This window comes from Dermacentor variabilis, chromosome 6, assembly GCF_050947875.1.
Source record: "Dermacentor variabilis isolate Ectoservices chromosome 6, ASM5094787v1, whole genome shotgun sequence".
Classification (NCBI taxonomy): Eukaryota; Metazoa; Arthropoda; class Arachnida; order Ixodida; family Ixodidae; genus Dermacentor; species Dermacentor variabilis.
The window spans coordinates 71,503,865-71,526,601 of record NC_134573.1 but is presented as its reverse complement, the minus strand read 5'-3'; the positions used below and the strand labels follow the sequence as shown (position 1 = coordinate 71,526,601).

The 22,737-nt window shown below is 48.7% G+C and overlaps 1 protein-coding gene across 5 annotated transcripts in view; it reads right to left on the bottom strand.

The window, feature by feature from the left end:
- Positions 1 to 694: 694 nt before the first annotated feature.
- LOC142584853 (neprilysin-1-like) overlaps positions 695 to 22,737 on the bottom strand; it is a 103,781-nt gene continuing 81,738 nt past the window's right edge. The window contains exons 1-4 of one of the 5 annotated variants that reach the window (XM_075695159.1): positions 20,498 to 20,673; positions 9,014 to 9,082; positions 7,298 to 7,360; positions 695 to 6,029 (exon numbers count right to left, since the gene is read on the bottom strand). In XM_075695159.1, coding sequence (XP_075551274.1) covers positions 3,891 to 5,975 — 2,085 coding nt within the window. In that variant the 5' untranslated portion in view covers positions 5,976 to 6,029; positions 7,298 to 7,360; positions 9,014 to 9,082; positions 20,498 to 20,673 and the 3' untranslated portion in view covers positions 695 to 3,890. Of the gene's footprint in view, positions 6,030 to 7,297; positions 7,361 to 9,013; positions 9,083 to 20,497; positions 20,674 to 22,737 lie in introns of those variants that run through there. The other 4 variants (XM_075695156.1, XM_075695160.1, XM_075695157.1 and 1 more) reach the window with 4 other exon arrangements.

The following is a 22,737-nucleotide window of genomic DNA, read 5'->3' as shown; positions in this document are numbered from 1 at the left end:
GACACCGACAGAGGTTTCAGAAGATAAAGGAAGGAATATTTTCTTTGTTACCCGTCAGATTGTACACCTTATTCTGATTAGGCCGAGCAACAGGCAACGAGTGTACACTTGATAACGCCCGAATAGCCGACCTTGTTCTGTGTGAAGTACAATGTGTGATTATCAAGCACAATCGTAATTGCCTGCCCTGTCGTGATGGCCTAGTGGCTTTGGCGTTGTGCTGGTACACCCGAAGACTCGGGATCCGATCCCGTGTCCTCGGGCAACGCAGCCGCGGCGACTGCATTTCAACTGGGGCGAAATGCAAGAACGCTCATGTACCGTGCATTGGGTGCACATTAAAGATCCCCAGATGGTCTAAATTATCCGGAGTCCCCCACTACGGCGTGCTGCATAATCATACCTTGGTTTTGGCACGGGAAGCTCCAGAATTAATGATTGCCTGTGCGGGTGCCAATTTGATTCGTACATGATCAATAAATTCGCAAATTTTAAAAATGCTAACTCTGTGGAAATGACCGTTTTCAATGTAATGCCGCTTTATTCTTCTATCTGCCTAATGTCTCTTGTTCGTGCCACCCAGGGAAGTTTAAATGTCCACCAGACTTCATCGTGCATGCATTGGAGTGAGCTAGCATACAGGTTCTCTAACTGGATTAGTAGGCGTGTTTTTGAAAATGATCACACCATCATAAACAGTAGGGTGAAAGAACGCTTTATGGAGATTTCGGTTAGGTTGAGTCTTTGTTCGTCCACACTTGAATATATGTACAGTTCACGGCATGTATGCCACAGGCAACACGTTAACAAGTGCTACGCGATAAAATCGTCGTCAAACAATGAAACATTTGAATCAATACAAACAACACAGTTCACTCAACAGATTTTTTTCTGTAAGAAATACTTCCGGCTCAGTGTATGGCGCATAAATAATGTACACGGGCTAAAAAGACCACACCTTACACAAACACGAGTTGTAAGAGCACACTTGAATAATATTTCTTGCATTTTTTGAACGTTTGCGTGGAACAAATTTAGCTACCTGCCTTGCTCAATACTGTATATGTTGTTAAGAGTGCAAACTGTGGTGGTTGTTCCTTGCTATAGCTAAATAGAGTAACAGCGCATGGCACAGCACAATCAAGAGAGAACGGATGGAGTGCTGACTACCAACCAAAGTTTATAGTGCACAAAAAGCAACAGGTCCAGGGAATTTTTTTAGAGCAGGTTTGCTTAGCCCCAAGTGCATGAAGAAATAATAACCAAGACAGATCGCTGCACACATTTATATTTTGTAGTCATGCAGCCCGGCACATCTAAAGCTAACACTCCGTCCTTTTCCTTCAGACTAGTGAGTCCTATGCACTGCTACTCCGTCAATGTTCTGAAACTGTGCACTCGTGTATCACCTTGTCTCTGCGCAAATAAATGTGAAAGTTAAACATCGCGACCCCATCTATTGCGTCGCGAACATTCGCCGGTGTGTGTTTAGCAAATCTATATATAGACTGTACATCCTTCTCACTGAGCTCCTATATCTCCCCGTCACGTTTGCCGCACTTTCGGATATAACGCAAAAACAAACACATGCGATCGTTGGCTGCGCGTCTGCGACGTCATCGCCACGTCACCACGCAGCGCTGCTCTGCGAAGTTCTGATTTTAGTCGGTTGTTGATGAGCGTGTGCGTTGAAGTCTGCAAAAGTTTTTAACTACTTAGTGGACCAAAGGGAGAGAAAATGTGTACATTGCCCCCCCCCCCCTACCACCCCAAGCACGGAGCCTTTGGTTCAGTATTACGCAACCCCACAGCTCAACCGCCATGCCCACACGTGAAGACGAGTAGCGAATAAACTTTGCAGTACCCTGAGGATAAAACTCACGTACTCCCTTGTTTGAGCTAACGCCGAGTATCTGTGCATCGTAAGAAATATTAGGAGACTTGTGCAATGTGCATAGCAGTGTTGCGAAAAGAAAGTCCCGCTCGACTACGCTAAAGAACGCAGCCCGAAGGGACAGTCCTATTTTCGGGGCAACGCATTTATCAGCGCCCAAACACATGAGGGAATGTAGAATGATGACTGACGAGTTAAACATCTCAACTTGACTAAACTCATTACCGTAAGTTGGAATTGCACAAATGCTCTAAATTGCGCAAAAGCGCTCTAGTCATGTCTGCTGAGTAGCCGTGCTGAGCCATGCTGTTGAGCAGCGGTTTCGCGATATCCTTACGCCAGAGAAGTGGAGAGATTGCCCTCCAGTTGGCAGTGCATTAAAACGCGCTCCTAGTACACAGCACTACAAAGCTTATCTATCAAGTTACTTAGCGATATTCGCGAAAGTAGCATCTTAAAAGTGATAAAAGTCGTTCTTTATCGGCTTTTCTTTTTGATACTTAATACATGCTCTGAAATAACCAAAAAGATGCTCAGTCAATCTGTCGTTGCTACACTTATTTACATTTGCAGCCGCTAATAATTTCTATGTCAACAAAGACTATTATGGCCAACTGGTCACATTCAATTAAAATCACTTTTTGAAAAAGATGCTCATGGGATAGTCGCATTCATTTACCACGCCATGCCCGTGTAACCTATGGCACTACATGTATTACATATATCTGAACAATTCTAGACAATAATAACAACACGCTCTTCGACAGTGACCAAAAAATTAAAGCAGTGGCATCGCACAGCTAAAAACAATGAGGAAATAAATAGCATTGAGAGATGTTGTGCAGGTTCGCCATTTCTTATTTTGCACTTTGCCCTCTATAAGGTTTCTGTGTCAACCAGACAAAAAAAAACTTAATATATATCTGCGTCTTCATTGCTTCATTGTTTTATCATTTGTTGAAATACTGGCTGTGCTTCTCTATTCGTTTCGATCGTGATCGAGTGAATTTTTCACAATACTTCTGAATATATTATGGATTTTCTTAATGCGCATATGCACCTCTTGTTTGAATTGTCTTGTAGTTTTCTGCAGCTTTCCAGCATTTCTCGCATATCGATTCTCTCCTATACATGTGTGGAATCGATACCACTGCATGGTCATGCTGCGGTGGCCGGACCCAGTCAAGCAATTCTCAGGCTTTTTGTCCGTGCTCCAAACATCTGACAGATGTTGAACAATCCTGAATTGAATTTATAGCCAATATTAGCGACGCTGCGCCATTTGTTTACTTTCTTTGTCCTAGCGGCGAATCCTTGGACTTAAAGCATGCGCGCGTAAAGCGCGAACAGCTGACTAGCAGTGCTGACGCGATAAATAATGCCCATTGCGCTCGCATAAAAAAGCGAAAGCAGCTTGTGTGCTTGTCACAACTAAGTCACTGAATACTATTATAAACATCGTCAAAACAAATGATAAAACGTGGTAATATTTTGTACACAGGATAGAACAGCCACAGAATTGAGTTCTCTGGCTTTTCAAGTAAAAAACAGTAAATACACGTTCGGAAGCCCGAAACCAACAGGTACAGGAGAACACCTCCCAACACACTGAAAGTGCGTCCGTCGCTAAGACTGCGAGAACTGCCATGCCACCACAGTTACGAATAGCGTGTCCATATCTGGTAGTGTCTTTTTCACCATGCAGACCACTCGCAGCGAGCGGCGCGGTATAACGAGCACCTGAGTTCAAGTCAGACGTAAGAGAGCACGAGTGAGCACTAAACACGGTTTGGCTGGAAAAGTTGTCGGTCATTGAGCGTCTCACCAAAACGGTTGTGTCATCGGGTAGTGTCCGCGAACATGGCAGGGAAAGAAAGCACGCACTCGTTCACACAACGCGAATGTTCGCCACATGGCGCTGGGCCGTGCCATTTACTGGAGCTGCAGAACACAGCGCCGACCCATTTCCTTTCTCCCACCGAAGTCACTGATTAATTCACCAGAAGCTGCACTTTTCTTTCGGGTTCATTTGAGACTCGGCACTGCAGTTGAAGGCGGCCGCGAACTCGGGCATGTTCATCAACGGCATGTTACACCTTACGCTGAAGTCCGGATAACGGTCGCTAGGGCGAGAATTGGAGCACCACTTGTAGCAGAACGCTATGAAGAACAACTGGTCGCTGGTCACTCCCGGCAGTCCCTGCAGCTCCAACGAAGCGCCAGGCGCCTCCTTTGCCCTGAGGTAGGCGTCGTAGAGTCCCGACAGCCCGATGAAGTCCGCCATTATTTCAGAATCTGTGACGTCGTCCGGCTCGCTGAACTCCTCCTCCATCGGCATGTAGGAGTTCCGGATGCACATGGAGCGCTTGTCATACTCGGCCTTCGACGCCGGCGTCCACCAGTCTCGTTCGACGTTGTTGTCGTCTCTACGCCGGTTGGATACGTCGAACGCGTGCATCATCTCGTGCGCGGCGAGGTGGCCTGCCGAGGCATAGTCGACGGCCGGCACCGTACCAAAGAAAGGAGGCAGCAAAAGCCCCATGCCCACAACCATGGTGTTGAGAGGCGGCTTATATTTGGCGTTCACCAGGGCCATGTCATCGTTGACGCGCACGGGGGCGGGACGCTCCGAAAGGCTCTCCAACGCCTTCCTGCTAGTAGACCGTGAGGCGCTAAGCCAGTTGCTCACGAACGAGCGTCCCGCGTTCTCGTACGCCTCGTAATAGCGATCGAGGGAGTCGTCGTCCTGCGCGCCTTCCGGGTAGCCGACTATCTTCTTCATCTTCACCAGTTTTCTCACAGCTATCTCCCTCGTGCCATCTTCCATCCACGATGACTCCGCTATTCGAGACCTGAGTGACTCCGCGATGCTGGACACCATTTCTTCGGCCTTCGACACCGTGTCTGTGGTCACCGACGCGTGGTAGAACGCGGCGTAAGCCGCCGTGTGCATCACTCTCGACGTGTGCTTCAGGCAGCGGTTTTCCCACTGAGAAATGGGGCTGCTCATTTGAAACGAACCAGAACGACTGACGTGCACCATTTGCCTCAACTGCCTGGACAGGTCAAAGCTCATCCAGAGGCGAAGGTGATTCGGGTCTGTAATTTTCTGAAAAACCTTCGCAAGGAACGTTACCAGGTATCGTGTCTGGAATGCGACGTAATGTCCGCCAGGTAAAAGTGCGCTTGTGATGTTCCCCATGTAGTAGTTCCAGTTGTCACCTTTCTTGCTCAAGATGGCTTTTTCCATTGTGCGTAGCAGCAAAACCAGCCTTTCCTTCGCGTCCGGCGCCTCGTCTTCGTACGCGTCCCTTCCGAGCTTTATAAGATATTCCTCGATTGTTCCTATCGTCGGTGCAAGATCGCGGATCAGATCGTCGCCGAGCCCGAGCCACCGGAGGTGTTGTTCAATCGCCTGGTCGCTTGCCCGGTACCCGTCGTAGAGAGACCGCCGCATGCTGAGAACTAAGTGCAGACGCTCCGCATTACCCGGGATAGTGTCAACCCTGAGGTTGAACAGCGTCGGGAGGCCGTAAGTGAGCGGGAAATCGAGCATCACGTACGCCGGGTCCACGTCAGACTGAACCTCGAACGTCGCATTGCGGCCACGAAGGAAGCCGACGATATCCGCGCTGGGGTCCTGACCCGAAGGGGCGTGCTCTTCGTCGCCGAAGAGATCCACGCAGGACTGGAACAGTCCGGCCGCCTTCTGCACGGCCGTCTGGCCGTCCATGGGCACCGACGTGTTTCGCAGGGCGCCGATCACCGACCTCCTGATCCACAGAGCCTGCTGACCGAACACGCTGGTCAGCCTCGAGCTCGGGGCCAGCTTCCATCGCGTGCACACGTGTTTGTGGAAGTCGTGGCAAGCGTCGTACTTGGGCGACAGCGACCGGTTGTACAAGTCCGACACGGCCTGGCACTGTTCGGTGCCGCACGGCGGTCCCGGCAGTACTGCGGGCCCGGTCGCAGGTTCGGCGTGATGATCGCTGCGCACGGGCACCAGGTCCAGGCCGAACACTGTACCCAGGGCCGCTGCAGTGAGCACTAAGAGAGTCGCGATGACGCCTGCCGCGACCATGGCCTTCTTTCCGCAGCACTTCCTCTTTGCGGGCCCGCTGACACGCTGCGATTCCTGCGTTGAAAAACGAGAGCCACGTATGTAAAAAGAGCGCAGCTAGCGGAAAAATCAACATGTTATTCAGAGCGCCCTTAATGAAACTCTTGGAGCTCCGAGCTTCCTGCTGATGTCAGCCGCGCGCTATGAGTGAGCTCGCGAGTGCAGCACTACGTCGCTACCCCCCCCCCCCTGCTTTTTGCACACTCGAAGCAGCTGTTGCAGGCAACAAAAGGAGAAGCGGCGCTCTATGAGAGAAAGCTGTGCACACACTGAGGTCTGCTACCACAAAAGAAAAGATCTGCATTCGCTGTGCTTTTTTTACTCTTCTGTTTCAGCGTTTAGACGTGCACACGAAAGCGGTTCATTTTCTTCGATAGCCTCGGAGAAGTCTGACGGTGGAGTTTCTCCAAGTGTGATTTTTATTTGTTTGTTCTCAATCACCTGTGGACGGATATTGCTTAGCAGGTACTCTAATTTTCAGTCCAATTTAAAGGCATTTGCACAATTATGCGCTGGCTCGCACTACATAGTGCAAAAAGACTTATTATGCGATGAGCGAAGGACTTGCTTTCATGTTGCCTTTTAGTGTGCGATGCAGCACATTTTGTATTAGTTTTGTACGAAGTACGCAGACGAACGTGAGAGAGCGAAAGCGGCAAACGCTGAAAAATAAAACGACAGTATGCAATAATGAATATTCAGCTCTCCATTTTCTATCTCATGCTTGCTTTTCCCTATTTGCGTCTTTAATAGAGGTCCTTTTCAAGTACGGATTGTACTACCAGTGCGTACTGCCGCTAAACATTAAATAAAACTGGAGAATACGAATTGGGCTTAAAGAAATCAAGTGTACGCAAAACGGTAACCGTGGATGATGTCACTGCGCATCCAATAGGTCGTCTGTTCGAGCTATTTGGCCTCTTAGCATAAACCACAATATATTAAAATGTATCCTGTGTGACGAGAAATCGCGACGTGCGTGTTCTCTAAAATCTCTCTCCTACAAGCACTGCTAAAAATGCGACAAATCACGCATCGTCTCCTCTGCAGTGCAGTCATTGCTTACCCTTTATTTTATTCTTTATTCACGTCACTCATGCTCGCAGATGCTCGCACTATTGCGGTGCCACCCTCGGGCACACAAGAGCTTCACTATGGTGCATAAAACGAAGACTCGTGATGCTTAGTCGTTTGAGCAAGCAGAAGTATAGTGCGCACAACAATACAGAGTTGCACAAGAGTTTCACAAGAGTGCTAGCTTCCACTTTAAATCACACACTCACTCGGTCCAGTTGACCGCTGACGGTGAAGATTCCTCGAGTGCCGTTGGTCACGTGATCTCCAGGCTGCAACGGAAGCAGAGGAAATGAAAACAGTCTTAGCTGTCACGTTAAGTGCCCCGCGCTTCAAGCTAATCACGGAAAAAAGGGTACTAAAATACCGTCTGTCTAAATTCGTCTAAAGCAGGCGCGTTGCGAGTATCGAAAGCAGGTGGTTTACCCACTCTAGCGGAACCTGTCTGCAACAAAGGAGCTCAGAAGCGTTTACAAATCGGCAGCAGTTTTATACAAACGTTCGTTAAGCACAATAGTGAGGCTGCAGTGGCCCAGAATTCACCCCCTCCCCCCCCCGCATCTGATATCATTAAATACTACACATACTGTATAGGTCATAAGCCCTGCTCAAGAATGATTTTTTTAGTCTGACATCTTCCGCGTTTCTCGGATTTTATTATTATTTCGAGAGAAATCGCTGAGCCAGATTTAACTGTGCGCAATATTTCGCCTTATCGTTTTTATGGCAGTATGTACCAAAAATGTAGGTGTGAGAAGTGTGAGAGCACACAGATATTCTTTACCAGTTTTGTTTTCTATTGGAGAATGCGTTCATGTACTATATAGCATCATTATGACAGTATATCACATATTCGTCATCATCGGCCTGATAGGCTCACTGCATGTTATAGGTGTCCCGTGCAGAAGTGATATCACCTCCGTTCGGAGTGAATCAGAAGCACCTCATGCCGGAAATTATAGTTACTTAAATTTAGCGCGACATGAACAAGAACAGTCAGAAAAGAACACACATTTGAAGCCCTCTATTCTTGCTCGTATGCTATTCTTGAGCTGCATTCTGGGAATGAAGCGTTTCAAATAGCTATAAAAAATGTTTTATTTCCTCGTAAATTCTTCTATGTCACCCCTCCTCGTTATCAGTCAGCTTCGCCTCCATCCCACCTTCCTCGCACTAGTTCCGTGACTCTTATCTGTACTACGCACTAGGTGGATATACTAGTTCCATTTGTTTCTCGTACCTCAAGCGAGATATTATTCACTAATGTTCTGCGTATTACACGCATTGCAGCCTTTCCATCGCCTGTTGCATGATACCTTAACTACCTTGCAGGGTTGTCTCTGTCTCTCGTTTGCACACTAAAACGCGCCCGGCCCCGACCCTTTCTGAGCGCTCTGGCAGCAATAAAGAAGGTCGTGAAAAATCAGCTACTAATCTTGTTCGCAAATGTAAGTGGCATACATTATAGATAACCACAATTTACGATCGCCTTTTTAGACTCGCTCATTTGGAAATAAAGCACGAGTGCTGTCTCGTAGCAATTTTTATTTGACATAAATACCGCAAGCGTGACGACGACCATGTTCGGCTGGCAATGTTGGGCGCGTTGTGACCGCACTTGACGCGATTCCTTTTTTTTTTTTCGGGTTGAAATTAACGGTGGTCTCTCGTCAGGAAAGTTGCACAGCGTTTGTGCTAAGCGGTCATGTCAGATCCACGGAGTCTCTCGCCTGTTGGGAGCTACTTTTCTTTTTTCTCGCTCTATCTCCTTATTTTGGAATTTCCCGGCAGACGCACCCCAGCCGACGCGGGCTTCGTCAGAAGGCGCATTCCTGCAGTCCATTGCAACACTGCACGCAGCTGTGCTTACTGCCCACAGCAGAGAACGCGTGGTCAACAACGTTTGTCGCCACCAGGTGTCTCACCTGATACGCTCGGGAAATGTAGACGGCCCCCGCCCCGTTGCTGACGGGAGTTCCCGGCTGTAATTGCGTCTGTGAGAATAGATAGATAGAAGAACGTCAGAAGAAAAAAGAGGAACACAGCGAATACGCCTATTTCAATCTCTACCACACGTAATTACATTGCGCTGTGTTGCATTATCGCACTCATTACAGCCTAATTAAGGCAGCAGCCGTAAACAATGTGCCCGTAAACAAGCTCCACCGCACGTAATTACATTGTGCTGTGTCGTCATCGTCGTATTCATTACAGCTTAATTAAGAGAGCAGCTATGAAAAAAAAGGAAAGGCGCCCCTCCCCCTTCCTCCCCAAAACTCTCCATGCACCGTTGCACCACGAAATCTATGACAGTTGGAGCGATTCCAATGAGCTGAAACGTTAGTGTGGTACTACTGGCGCAGGCGCAGTTTGAGAGAGAAGTGCCACGGGAACGACACCGCGCGGCGAAGTGACATATATTGTGAAGGCACGGAGTAGCCGGTGTACTCATAACAAAGTAGGTATTTGCGATCGTGGGACAAGTCCGCCGGCTATTATTTTAGTGTCGCAGGCCGACGGGCGAATGCGTTTGGCCAGGCTCACCCGGACGGATGCCCAGAAATCGCACAGGATGTGAGCATTGTTCTGGAAACCACCAAATTCCCCATGCAAGCAGGGTCGCCGCGACAATTACCCCGTACGCTACACATACATTTGCATAAGAAAGCCTGCCCCTGATAAACACGTCGGTGAGCTGACGTCATATCGGAGAGCAATATGTTGCGATACCTCGTGCTTTGTATCCGTCGAGGCACCGACTCAATGCTCCCTACGACTGTCGCCAGGTGCCCGTTTATCGCTACGCCCCACGTTCAATACAAACAGCACAATCCGCACTGATACCTCAGTCAGAGTTCGACAAAGTAAAAAAAAAATGGTGCACCATTTATATCCTGGGCGCAAGAAATTGCAGGAAAACGAGCTCGCGAAGTAGCTGACTGAAATCGATTGTGACCGAAAAACTACAGGAAAGGAAAGCGTAATGGACGAGCGATACCATGTTCAAAACTACCGAGAGCAAGAACAAACAAACCAGGACGTAAATGTTGGTTGATTCAATGCAACACTTCCCTCAAGTCATGCAGGCATCACACTGTCCGCCAAATTGATTCGACAATAAAGTATTAGAGGCTCGCTGGAAACAAAAGCAGTCATGTTGGCATTGTACGATTCCATACGCGTAGAAGGTGCACGTGAATATAACGAAAGATGTACAGATGGATGACAGAACTACCTTCCTCCTAGGAGGAGTGCTGAAAGGCCTAATTCAACCTAAGCGCATTCGACACACTCTCACTGTAGTTATTTCACTGTAGTCATTCACTGCATGGCGATGCTACGAGTGCTTTGGTAACACTCTGAATGTCACCGAGTAGCCCGTTCGGGCTCCGATACATCTCTTTTTTATAACTTTACTCGGTCGGGGACCACGACTTCATCATCATGTCAACTTACCAGACTAATTTTCGCCAAAAATTTGAATATACTGTTCACTTCATAGTTGTATAAGATATCCTAGATGTTAGATTTGGAGAATTTTTGAGTAAGCAACCATTTAGGATAATAAGTAAACTCGAAAGAAAGCGGGAGGTCCCACAGCCAGCAGTAAAAGGGAAAATGACAGCCGTAACCTTACAAAGAAACAAAACTACAATGTAGATTAGCACTAAAATGCTCCCCAAAGGTGCATGTTTTATATGAACTCAACAAGTACAGCTGGGTTGCTCGTGTAATCTTTGGAGTGGACGTGTGTCAAGTAGAAACAAACGCACACAAGGCGTTTCCATTCGCACCAATTCTCTTAAGAAAACAGCGGTTCCCCACACGTTCCTGTCATCAGTCATGGCGCTCTTTGGCCATACTTGGCCCTTGCGCCACGAAACACTACACATTCATTCATTCATTCATTCATTCCACACGTTCGTCACTTTTCAGTTTCCACTCCTGGCATACATGTGGACAGTACAAGGAAGACTACTACTACATTTTGCATGGCGTGACATTTCGAGTCACTAGCAACTCAAGCATGTCACTGAAGACAACATAATGCCGAAACAATGTTGTTACCCCAACACATGCAAGCTCCTTATTTGAACAACGAGGCATGCCATTCGCATATCACTGTAAAAAAATGCGTTATATCTCCTCGTGATAATAATCTGAATATCTCTATCGGCTCCTCCGTGAACTGAAATTGGCAGCTGACGCCTTTGTGGAAGCCCCATTAGATCCCCTCGTGGCGAACATGTAGCACGCGAGTCCATTTCAGTAACAGTGCCACTGCAACCCTGGCAACGTTTTCATCTCATCGCAGTGTGTGTTCTGCCTCGAAACCCTCGAATAAACAGAGACGGTACAACCGACGTGGCTGTCTCCTCACCTTCAAAGCAGTAGCCTGTTACTTTCATATACGTAACTACTGTGTCAATTCAGCCGTTGTGCCGCCAAGGTATAATGTAACAGCCTTGTTGTGTCCGACACTTCACTAATGGGAACGGCATTACTTCGAGCGTGCATTCCATGCGGCAGGACCGCCCGGGAAACATTGGTTAGCCCGCACTCCTCACTCTCCTATCTTGCCTGTGCGCAAACAATCCGAGTACGGATAAGCCGCCGACGCTGCTCGAGCACTTCACGCACATAGACGCGTCCAAGAGCTGCAGTGGAATGCAAGGCTTGCTGAGTTTTGAAGTCTCGTCGACAAAACCTGATCAAAGGAACTCGGACGCCACGAATGCCAGCTGCCCTGTTCGCAAGACTGCAGTCAGATATAGCCTCTCCACAGTATTTCTGAGGTTCGAGTGTCTGTTTTTAAAAAAGAGTTTGTGTTTTACATATGCATGTGTGCTTTGCGCTTGTATTCATGGCCATATGTGCCTTGCTTGTGCAGCCGAGTCATGTGTGTTTTGCGGATGTATTGATGCGCATCTGTGTTTGGCGTGCGTTTATCGATTCGTAGGCGTGCATGCGTGCACTGGATGTCATTCTACGCGTTCGGGTTCGCCTTTCTCATTCGGTCCACTATATACATGTAAACTTCCATGTTTTATATTTTCTTTTACGAAAGAGCGTTCCCATTTTGGCTGTCGTTCTCTAGTGCGCGCCACTCATGACAGCGATCGACGCGATAAAGGAACAGGCTCTACGTCCTGAATCCAGGGTAGTTGGCAAGGCAACATCTTTGAACGAAACAGCGCAAAGAAAAAAACGGGACAACAATCAGCGCTCGATGTCTGTTTACCAATTGCCTTGTCCCGTCTTCTGCGCTGTTTCGTTTAAAACGGGCACTGCTGCGATGACAAAAAATATTGTCAGCTTTTACGTGCCAAAACCACGATTAAGAGGCACACCGTATTTGTAGCCTCGTAATCACTTTTGACGACCTGGGACTCTGTAACACGCTGCCGGTGCAACGGTAAACGGGCGTTTTGCACTTCGGCTTCAACACAATGCGGCCGTCGCGGCTGGGACTGAACCCGCAACCGCGTGCTCAGCAGCGGAGCGACATATTCAATGAGCTACCGCGACGGGTTGCGTCGATGACAAGCTGTGGATACCAGGTACGGGGCCACCTGCGCATACGAGCTCTGAAGTATCCTACGTGTACGCCTAGAATATCCTTTTCAGCTTCCATAAGGTCGTTCTCGCTTTAGCTCTACGTTGTGTGACAACAATGGAGAGCACGCGATATCGTCCACCGGGAAACGACGTTCCTTTCGATATCAGGAAAAAGTTGTATACCCGTGCTATATATTGCTACGGGATAGTATTTCCAATGACGAAGAGCCGAGCAGTAAGAAGACGACCCCGACGATTAGAAGCTAGCGCGGGCTGTTGCCTCTTTGCCAAGCGCAGCGTATTTTCTTGTAAATATGCTTGTACATCGCTTTTCGTTTGCGTCTTGCTACGTAACATATCTGGTGGAGGTGGACGTTTCCTGTACCTCGTCACGGAGCTTCGCAGTGGACGGTACGTCGAGCCTTCCTTCATGGCTCACGGCGACGACAACCCGACTCCGCCGGCTCCGACACCTGCTGCCACCTCGACGACCTACATCACTCTCCCCGCTCCCCGTGATCCTGGCGTATTCTTGGGCAAAGATGGGGAAGACGTCGATGACTGGATCAGCCTGACACGTCAGCCGCAATAACCGGTGGGACCCTACTATTATGTTCGCCAACGTAGTCTTTTACCTCGGTGGCACACCTAGAGTTTGGTATCGCACGCACGAAGATGAGCTCACCAGTTGGGATTCACTTAAGACAGAGCTTCGAGACTTGTTCCGCAACCCCTACGATCACCAACTTGCCGCGCAGAAGGCCCTTTCCGGCCATGTGCAGACGTCAACAGAGCCATATGTCACGTACATTCAGGACGTCTTGGCTCTGTGCCGCAAAGTTGACACCCACATGAATGAGTCCGACAAGGTTGCCCACATCCTCAAAGGCATTGCCGATGACGCCTTCAACTTGCTCGTTTGCAACAACGTAGCGACGGTGGATGCTGTTATAAAAGAGTGCCGCCGCCTGGAACTCGCTAAAAGCCGACGTATTGACCAGCATTTTGCCCGTCTGCCCAACACCCCAGCGACATCTTCCTGTGCCGACACTCCTCGTCCCAACAACACTGCCGATGTTACCAGGATCGTCCGGCGTGAGATCGAGGCCGCCTATCCGGCTGCCTTCGACTCCAGTCCCACCAACACATCTGCAGTCACGGTCTCACTGATCCAGGCAGTTGTCCGCCAAGAGTTCGAAAACATGGATCTTCACACCATCTGCTCGGCCCATCGTCCTGATACCCGCCCGGCTTCTTCGATTCCGCCCCGTCCCGCATCTTCTTACCCTCCAGTTTTCCGCAACCCATCTGAATGGCGCACTGCTGACGACAAGCCTATTCGTTTCCACTGCCATCGAATCGGGCACATTTCTCGGCACTGTCGAAGTCGCTGGAGTTCCCCGACCCGGCCTACTTATACTGCCTACTCTCGCCCCCCAGGTGGCCCGTCTCGTCCCTATGCCGCACGCTCCGATAACGCCGCCGCTGATTCTCCTGCACCGAACCGCTCCTATTGTCGTTCGCCTTCGCCCAAACGACGACAATCTCGCTCTCCCCAGCCCCGTCGCTCCTATTCGCCGACTCCCTTCGGACACCGCACCCAGCCGGAAAACTAGACGATGCAGCGCCTCGAGGTGACGCTGGATGGCTCTCTACGCCGCCAAATCCTCTACTGACGTTGCCCACTCATCTGAACCGTCTTGACGTGCAAGTCGACGGTGTTTCTGTATCTGCATTCATAGACACTGGAGCGCAGTTGTCCGTAATGAGTTCTGACCTTCGTAACCAGTTCAAGAAAATTATCACGCCCGCCACGACGCCTGTTGTCCGTGTCGCCGATGGCGGAACAGCCCCCGTAATTGGTATGTGTACCGCCCGCGTCTGCTTCGCCGATCGCTCAACAATCGTGCTATTCACAGTCATCGCCCACTGTCCCCACGACATCATCCTCGGCCTAGACTTCCTCTCCGCACATTCTGCTCTCATCGATTGCTCCGCCAGTACTCTCCGCCTCGACCTGCCTGTTCTGGATCCCGCTGAACAACACCCTACTCGCCTCAGTTCCGTCGACTTCGTTCGCTTGCCACCTTCGGCACTGACTTACGTTGACTTGGTGTCATCCCCACCAGTCCCCGACGGTCACTACATCGCGGCTCCTATGCAAGACGTCCTAATTACACACGGGATCACAGTACCTCACACAGTTTTATCTATTACGGCGAATTGCGTCTGCCTGGCAGTGGTCAATTTTGGCTTGATGACACAAGTGCTGCCACGCGGGATGTCTCTGGCCCAGCTTTACTCCCCCCCCCCCCATTCGAGGATCACTCAGTAGAATCTATTGCAATAGACGACAATTCAGCCGATCCTCCTCTACCATCGCAGTCGGCAACTTGCACCTTCGCCGACTTAGAGAAAATGATTGCGTCCGATATGCCGTCCGAGCACGCCCGTGAGCTCTACCGCGTTCTGTTTTCCTACCACGATATTTTTGACTTGAACAGTCGTCCTTTGGCTCAAACTACAGCTGTTAAACATCGCATTAATACCGGCGATGCCCCTCCTATTCATCGCCGCCCCTATCGAGTATCACCGGTTGAGCGTCAAGTTATTCACACTGAAGTTCGCAAAATGCTTGCCAAGAACATTATTGAACCGTCATGTAGTCCGTGGGCGTCACCTGTTGTGCTGGTAAAAAAGAGGGATGGCTCATGGCGCTTTTGCATGGATTATCGGCATTTTAACAGGGTTACCAAAAAGGACGTGTATCCCCTACCTCGGATTGATGACGCCCTTGACTGCCTCCACGGTACTCGCTTTTTCTCCTCTATTGACCTTCGCTCCGGCTATTGGCAGATTGCGGTGGACGATCTCGACCGCGAGAAGACTGCCTTTGTAACACCCGATGGTCTTTATCAATTCAAAGTGATGCCGTTCGGTCTATGTAACGTTCCTGCCACTTTTGAACGCGTGATGGACTCCCTTCTTCACGGTTTCAAATGGTCCACGTGCCTGTGCTACTTGGACGACGTTATAGTATTCTCCCCAACATTCGCTACGCACCTCGAGCGCCTCTCAGCAGTCATGGACGTTTTTCGGCAAGCCGGTCTGCAACTCAACGTATCGAAGTGCCAACTCGGCCGTCGCCAGATTACCGTCCTTGGACATCTCGTTGACGCGAACGGAGTGCAACCGGACCCAGGCAAGATTCATGCTGTTACGCACTTCCTTGTTCCAAAGTGTGTGAAGGATGTGCGCAGCTTTATCGGCCTTTGCTCGTACTTCCGCCGTTTCGTGAAAAATTTCGCGGCCATAGCACGACAACTAACCGAGCTTTTGAAAAAAGACGCCCCTTTCCAGTGGGGCGATAACGAGGCCTCTGCATTCTCGCTTCTAATCGGCCTTCTCACAACGCCTCCCGTTCTGGCCCATTTCGATCCTTCTGCGCCTACCGAAGTCCGTACTGATGCCAGCGACCACGGAATTGGCGCAGTACTGGCACAACGCCAGCGTGGCCAAGACCGTGTCATCGCTTACGCCAGCAGGCTCCTCTCGCCCGCGGAGCGTGACTATTCCATCACTGAGCGTGAGTGTCTGGCCCTAATTTGGGCGGTTACGAAGTTCCGCCCATACTTATATGGCCGACCCTTTTCCGTTATCACAGACCATCACGCGCTTTGCTGGTTATGCTCACTGAAAGATCCTACAGGAAGACTTGGTCGCTGGGCCTTACGCCTCCAAGAATATTCATATACTGTCACCTACAAATCTGGCCGACTACACAAGGACGCTGACTGCCTGTCTCGCTACCCGGTAGACGAGCCTGACGACGCCGACAGTAGTACCGCCAACGGCATTTTCTCTGTGTCTGCCTTCGCTAACATCGCCGATGAGCAGTACCGAGACCTTTCGCTGCGAGTACTCATCGAGCGTCTGCGCTCTACACCTACCGACGCATCCGTTCACCGATATGTCCTCCAGGGCGGCATTCTGTACCGAAGGAACTTCCTCCCTGATGGCCCTGATCTTCTTCTTGTCGTGCCAAAACATATACGACAGACTGTGCTCTTTGAGATGCATGACGCACCCACTGCAGGACATCTTGGGGTAACCCGCACGTACGACCGCGTCCGCCGCCGCTTCTGTTGCTGCCTGTGATCCCTGCCAGCGTCGGAAAACACCTCAGGTGCTACCTTCCGGTCATCTCCAGCCGATCACCGTCCCTGTGGAACCGTTCATTCATGTTGGATTAGACCTACTCGGTCCCTTTCCCACGTCATCCTCTGGGAACAAATGGGTAGCTGTCGCAACTGATCACGCCACCCGGTACGCTATCACGCGGGCTCTCCCTACCAGTGGCGCCACTGACGTCGCGGACTTACTCTTGCTTGGCATTAGTGCATGGCGCCCCGCGACAGCTGCTTACTGACCGTGGTCGTAACTTCCTCTCGAAAGTTATCGCCGACATTGTGCGTTTTTGCTCTATTCAACACAAGCTGACTACCTCATACCATCCTCAAATCAATGGCCTGACAGAGCAGTTAAACCGTACTCTTACCGACATGCTGTCCAAGTACGTTTCGAAGGACCACCACGACTGGGACGTTGCCCTTCCTTACGTCACATTTGCTTATAATTCTTCCCGGCACGACACCGCCGGATTTTCTCCACTTTATCTACTCTACGGTCGCGAACCGACCTTGCCCCTTGACACGGTACTTGCTCCTGCTGCGATATCAACAACCGAGTATGCGCGCGACGCCATCGCCCTCGCCGACCATGCACGCCAGCTTGCCCGTGTTCGACTGACGGACTCGCAAACCACGCAGCAGCGTCAGTACAACGCCCGCCACCGTGACGTACAGTTTTCGCCTGGTGCACTCGTGCTCCTGTGGTCACCCTCTCGTCACGTCGGACTTTCAGAAAAGCTCCTTTCGCGATACACAGGGCCCTACCGCGTGCTGCGCCCGGTGACGCCTGTGACGTACGAAATTGCTCCTGTGAGCTCAACCTCATCATCTACTCTGGCATCTAGTGATGTCGTGCACGTCAGTAGGCTCACGACCTACTACACTGCTTCAGTGTCCGGCCTTTAGTCGCTCCGGGACGGCGCTTTTGCCGCCGGGGGTAGTGCTACGGGATAGTATTTCCAATGACGAAGAGCCGAGCAGTAAGAAGACGACGACGACGATTAGAAGCTAGCGCGGGCTGTTGCCTCTTGGCCAAGCGCAGCGCATTTTCTTGTAAATATACTTGTACATAGCTTTTCGTCTGCGTCTTCCTACGTAACAATATGTTGGCTTTTTTTTCTAGCTCATACCGAATGGTTAACGATCATCATCGTCAATTCCAATCGTCTAAGGACTCTGCTTCCTTCACTGTCATACAGAGCTTTTTTTTCTACTCTCCGCCATAGAGACAGTTCTCAATCCAGAGTCACGTGTCTCACACTTCGCCAAAAACTCAGGCTGTGAGCGCATGGTGAGCTGAGGGCTTGATGGTTCGGTCGGGAGAGGCCCAACTTCTGGCCTGAGAGTTGGAACTGTACCGATGCATTCGATGCATGCTGTACCGATGCATTCGAAAACGAGGCGAATGGTGTAGAAGTGTGTGGATGAAGGCACATGCGCAAGAGGCTCAGGTTGAAGTGAGCCTGAGTGCACAAAAGGAAAACAACAGCGTAGTAAATCACAGGCCGTCGAAATCAGTACTCTCTTCTGCGCGCAAAACAAAAAGGATGATGTTAATGTACAAACGCACAATATTCACTTGAGTAGAAACGCGAGGCTGTTTCGTATTGCTGCCCGTGTTTTGGGCAAAAAATGTAACTATTCTACTACGCAACTTTGGGCGAGGAACAAACATTTATTTTATTTAGCGATTAACCCATTCCACCGGACAGTTTCGGCGAAAGGGATTGTTTTATCGATGCGCAGTTTCTAACCTCACGTCATGACGTGTCGAGTCAATCATATTGTCACAGCTTCATCGGGACGACGATTATTCAATTAAAACAACGTCCATGTTTTTTGCGAAGCCTAACACGTGGGATCTCGGTACACATTTCTCACGTGCAAGCAATCGGGGTCGAAATGAGTGATTTCACTGTTACCATGCAGACCGATACACCTCTAGCCATTCAATCTATTAAAAAAATTGTTTTGAATAAGAAGAAAACGCTAGCTTGAAAAACACTGCGTACGTATCAGCGGAGGAACTATTAATCAGATCCGTATACGGTGCCAAGAGTTTTTTCTATCCTACGCTCTAGTTCCATTTCCTCTATCACATTACACAATCTCGTTAAAATCTCGCAATTCCCGCAGAAGTTTTCCTCGAGTTGAGCTGTGGTCAAAGAGTAGACCACGACCAAAACACAACAGTCAACGCTCCCAGAATCCATCCCATTCATTGGTTCAAGGACAGAGGCCACAAACTTGGGAAGGCACTGTATAACAGACGCGTCTGCTACATACGGTAAGCAACCGATAACCGCAGCTGTATCCTTCAAGACTGAAACGGCACTTGGCTCAGAAAGTGTAAAAACGGATCATTTTTTTTTCGGTATATCCTTTCACAAACACTGTTGACTGTCGCCGGTTCTTGCGTTATCAATTAAGCAGCGATTGCTGCAGTGTGGCCTCTATAGGACTTGGGGCGTTCGCGTCTAAAAGCAGGCTTTATTAGACAACGCCTCTTCGGGATACAGGCCTGGGCAAATGAAAAAAATATAATAATGATTAAAAATTATCCACAGATCTGTGCAACTGTTATTAGGTGTACACGTAAGCTCCAAGTAGCTTTGAGTAGCACTTATTTCACCTCGTTGCTGGTTTGCTACAGTTTTCTCCGCCGTGGAGTAGGGAGGGAGAAATGCACCGAAGTATTTATTTTGGGTCCTTATGGGTGCGACAAGACCAACTGGAAAGAAAACGCTCCCTCCACTTGTACTCCACAAGTTCGGCAACGCAGCTAATCGCTGAGCAATTTCACATTCGTTCCTTTAAACTAGTTTAGTTGTACTAACTGCTGCACACTTTTCGTACGTTAAAAATAATGACGCTTAGCACATGGAGATTGACAAACACTTATAGGAGGACATTTTCTTTTCGTACTTAAAGTGGACTCGCAATGCTGAGCCTCGCCTCATCGTAATTATTGTGGCGTCTCGAAATAGAGCAATCTCTTTGTCCACTCTTCGGAATAAGGCTAGGTATGACGGTATTAATAAGGCTAGGTATGACGGCAGACGCCTTTCCGCAGCACATGATGCAGCAAAGTGAACAGAACGAGATACGAACATGAGCGTTTTCATTAGAAGATTACGAAAGAAAAATTGTCCGGAAACCATCCGGGATCATTGTCAAAGTCAAGCGATAGCTTATTTGTAGGGCCTTTCATGTGTGCTGATGGGACACCGTATCACTTAGATGTATTGGATAACACTATATCAGACATGTAGGTGCTTCACGTCGCATTGTGTATAGAATCGGCCCACGTTGCGAACAAATTAAAACCAGATAGAGAAAGACATATCATGCGCTGACATCACGATCGGCCCACCAAGTGACCAGCTTTGATTACAATGCATTAACTGGATCTGCTCTGTTTACTCGGCGAGGCAGCCGTCTATTCAAAGTGAGAGAAGAGCCGAAAAATTAGTAGCTTTAAAAAACTGCTAACGAAGTTATCGAGAAAGGTTCGAAATTGCTGCCTCGATAATTTCCTGGCAGTTTCCCGCGGGTTCCACTCCATAGAGCTCACGTCTCAAATTCGGCAACCACGTAGTTCCGTCAAATGTCGGCACGTGGCGAGGAAAAAGTCATAATTCAAATGGAAGAGATCCATACCTAGTATCCTGTGTGCAATGTTAGCGTCCGATGCGTGGTCCGTTGCCTAGATTTGTGTATCCACCACAGCAGCAGCCGAAACGTGAAAAGCAACCGCGGTCGCCGACCTAGCACAGCACGCACCTACACGGTTACACGCGGTCCGCCTTCTTGGGTGCAATTCTTTATGCGAAATGAGGCATTCCACCCTGATGACGCTAGTGCCGCAAATGACGTTGGGGAAGCACGAGCCGATAAACCTATCTAAAGCGACGTTATCTGCTTGGTCCCCTCTGTTAGCAACCTATTGCTTGCGAAGAGTGGCGGCGATCGGTTATCCGTAAGCTGCGTTTTCTTTCATTGTCAGGAATTAGAGATAAATCATTGCTGCCCGTCAAGCAATTTGAGAAAAATGCGCCAGTGCTTGCAGGCATACTGATGGCGAAAGTAAGAAGCGAATATTATGATTACTTGCGCAGAAGTATAAATTGATTACTTTATGTAGCTACTTCCGCTGTATCCTGGAGGCTCGCCCGCCAGAATGGTTGAGTTTGCCTCCTTGCATTAGGCATTTAAAGTAACACACCTAGAAACGGGTATACTTATTGTAAAATTAGGATCACAATTTTCCCGATAAATTAAAATGCAGGAGGAACACTCGAATATCTCGAAACGCGCTCAGATCTGAGCGCTTAACCGTGCGAGATCTGCATGAGTGTTCTGATAAGGCGTTCCGTGCATCGAGTCGTCTTATAATTTCCGTTATGAAGCAATCCTTGTGCGTAGCAATAAACTTATCTTTTTTCTAGTTCTGTAATTCCTGAACGCGGAACCCGATAAAAGAAAGTGACAATATCTATTCAAAGAAAGGCAGAGAGTTCACTCCGCGCTCGAGAAAATGAACTCATTATATAATAACCTCATTATTAAGTATGTGGATAATCAATCAATCAATCAATTGATTGATTGATTGATTGATTGATTGATTGATTGATTGATTGATTGATTGATTGATTGATTGATTGATTGATTGATTGATTGATTGATTGAAAATGCTGGCAACAAGCACAATATGCCGCCGGCTTCTCCACAGATATAAATTAAGTGAATTTCAGACGAGGACTGGCGAAGTGATACACTTCAGCCATTTATCAGTTCTTAGACAAACTTAGTACAGTTTACTGCAATTTAAAAAAAAAACATTTTGCTGGAAGGGATCTGAACGGGAAATAATAGTGCATGAAAGAATCTAAAAAATCCAGACACTCTTCCGAACTTGTGATTAATACGTTATTTCGTTGTTTCACTTTCGTTGTAGCTGTTGTTAAACATTGCCTATCGGCAATGTTTAACACAGCTACTACGAAGAGCATGCAGGAGTGCACGAGCCCATACGGCGAAGTTATGGTAATCGCGCTTATATACAGGGTGTGAGATATGTTAATGCCTATACTCTATTTTATTGCTTCAACAAACTCAACATTTTTATGCGAGTTTCCTAGGCGCAGTTTCAATTTTGCACAATAAAAAGCAATCTTTGCGCCTATTCTACACGTCCGCAGCGTTGCCGAAAGCTAGTCTTAGAAAAAAATCATGAAGCATTCCAGTGTGTGAATGACTAGCGAAGCTGTTCAGCAAATGACAAAAAGGAGACACAGAATTTTGAACAAAGGTACGAACCCCCCCTCTTCTTTTTCTTTTTCTCCTCATTCTTGCGCTGTCCTGATTACTTCGCGTGAACGCAGATTGTACAGGGGTCAGGGCCTCAGTCAGGCGCATGCTAGCGCCTTTAGTCCTGACCCTTCTGGTTTCCTGTAAGCAAACTGGAAAACTTGTGAAAGCCACTTGTGAAAAACACATTTATTGTCTTGACCGTTGGTCATCGCGACGAAAGGTACGCACACACATTTATTTTCATACATTCGCGTTCATTCGCGTTCAGTCGCTTTATACATTCGTTAAGCACACTCGTTATACACATTCGTGTTTTCATTACGCTATATATTGAAACAAAGAATTTGAGGCCTAAATCACCCCGTCGATTGGCAGTGGGCCTGTTCCATCAGCGCATTCGCAGAGGGAGGGGCAGTATGGGAACGCTGGCATAGTTAGCGCCATCGGAGCCAGCTGTAGAAGCCGCCGACGACGACGAACGCCGCACGTCATCATCAGTGGCTCACGCCACTGATGATGATTGTTTTTGCTCGCACAGATGAAAATTTCAGGGAAGCCTAGCCATAACCAGCTTCACTGTAAAGAGT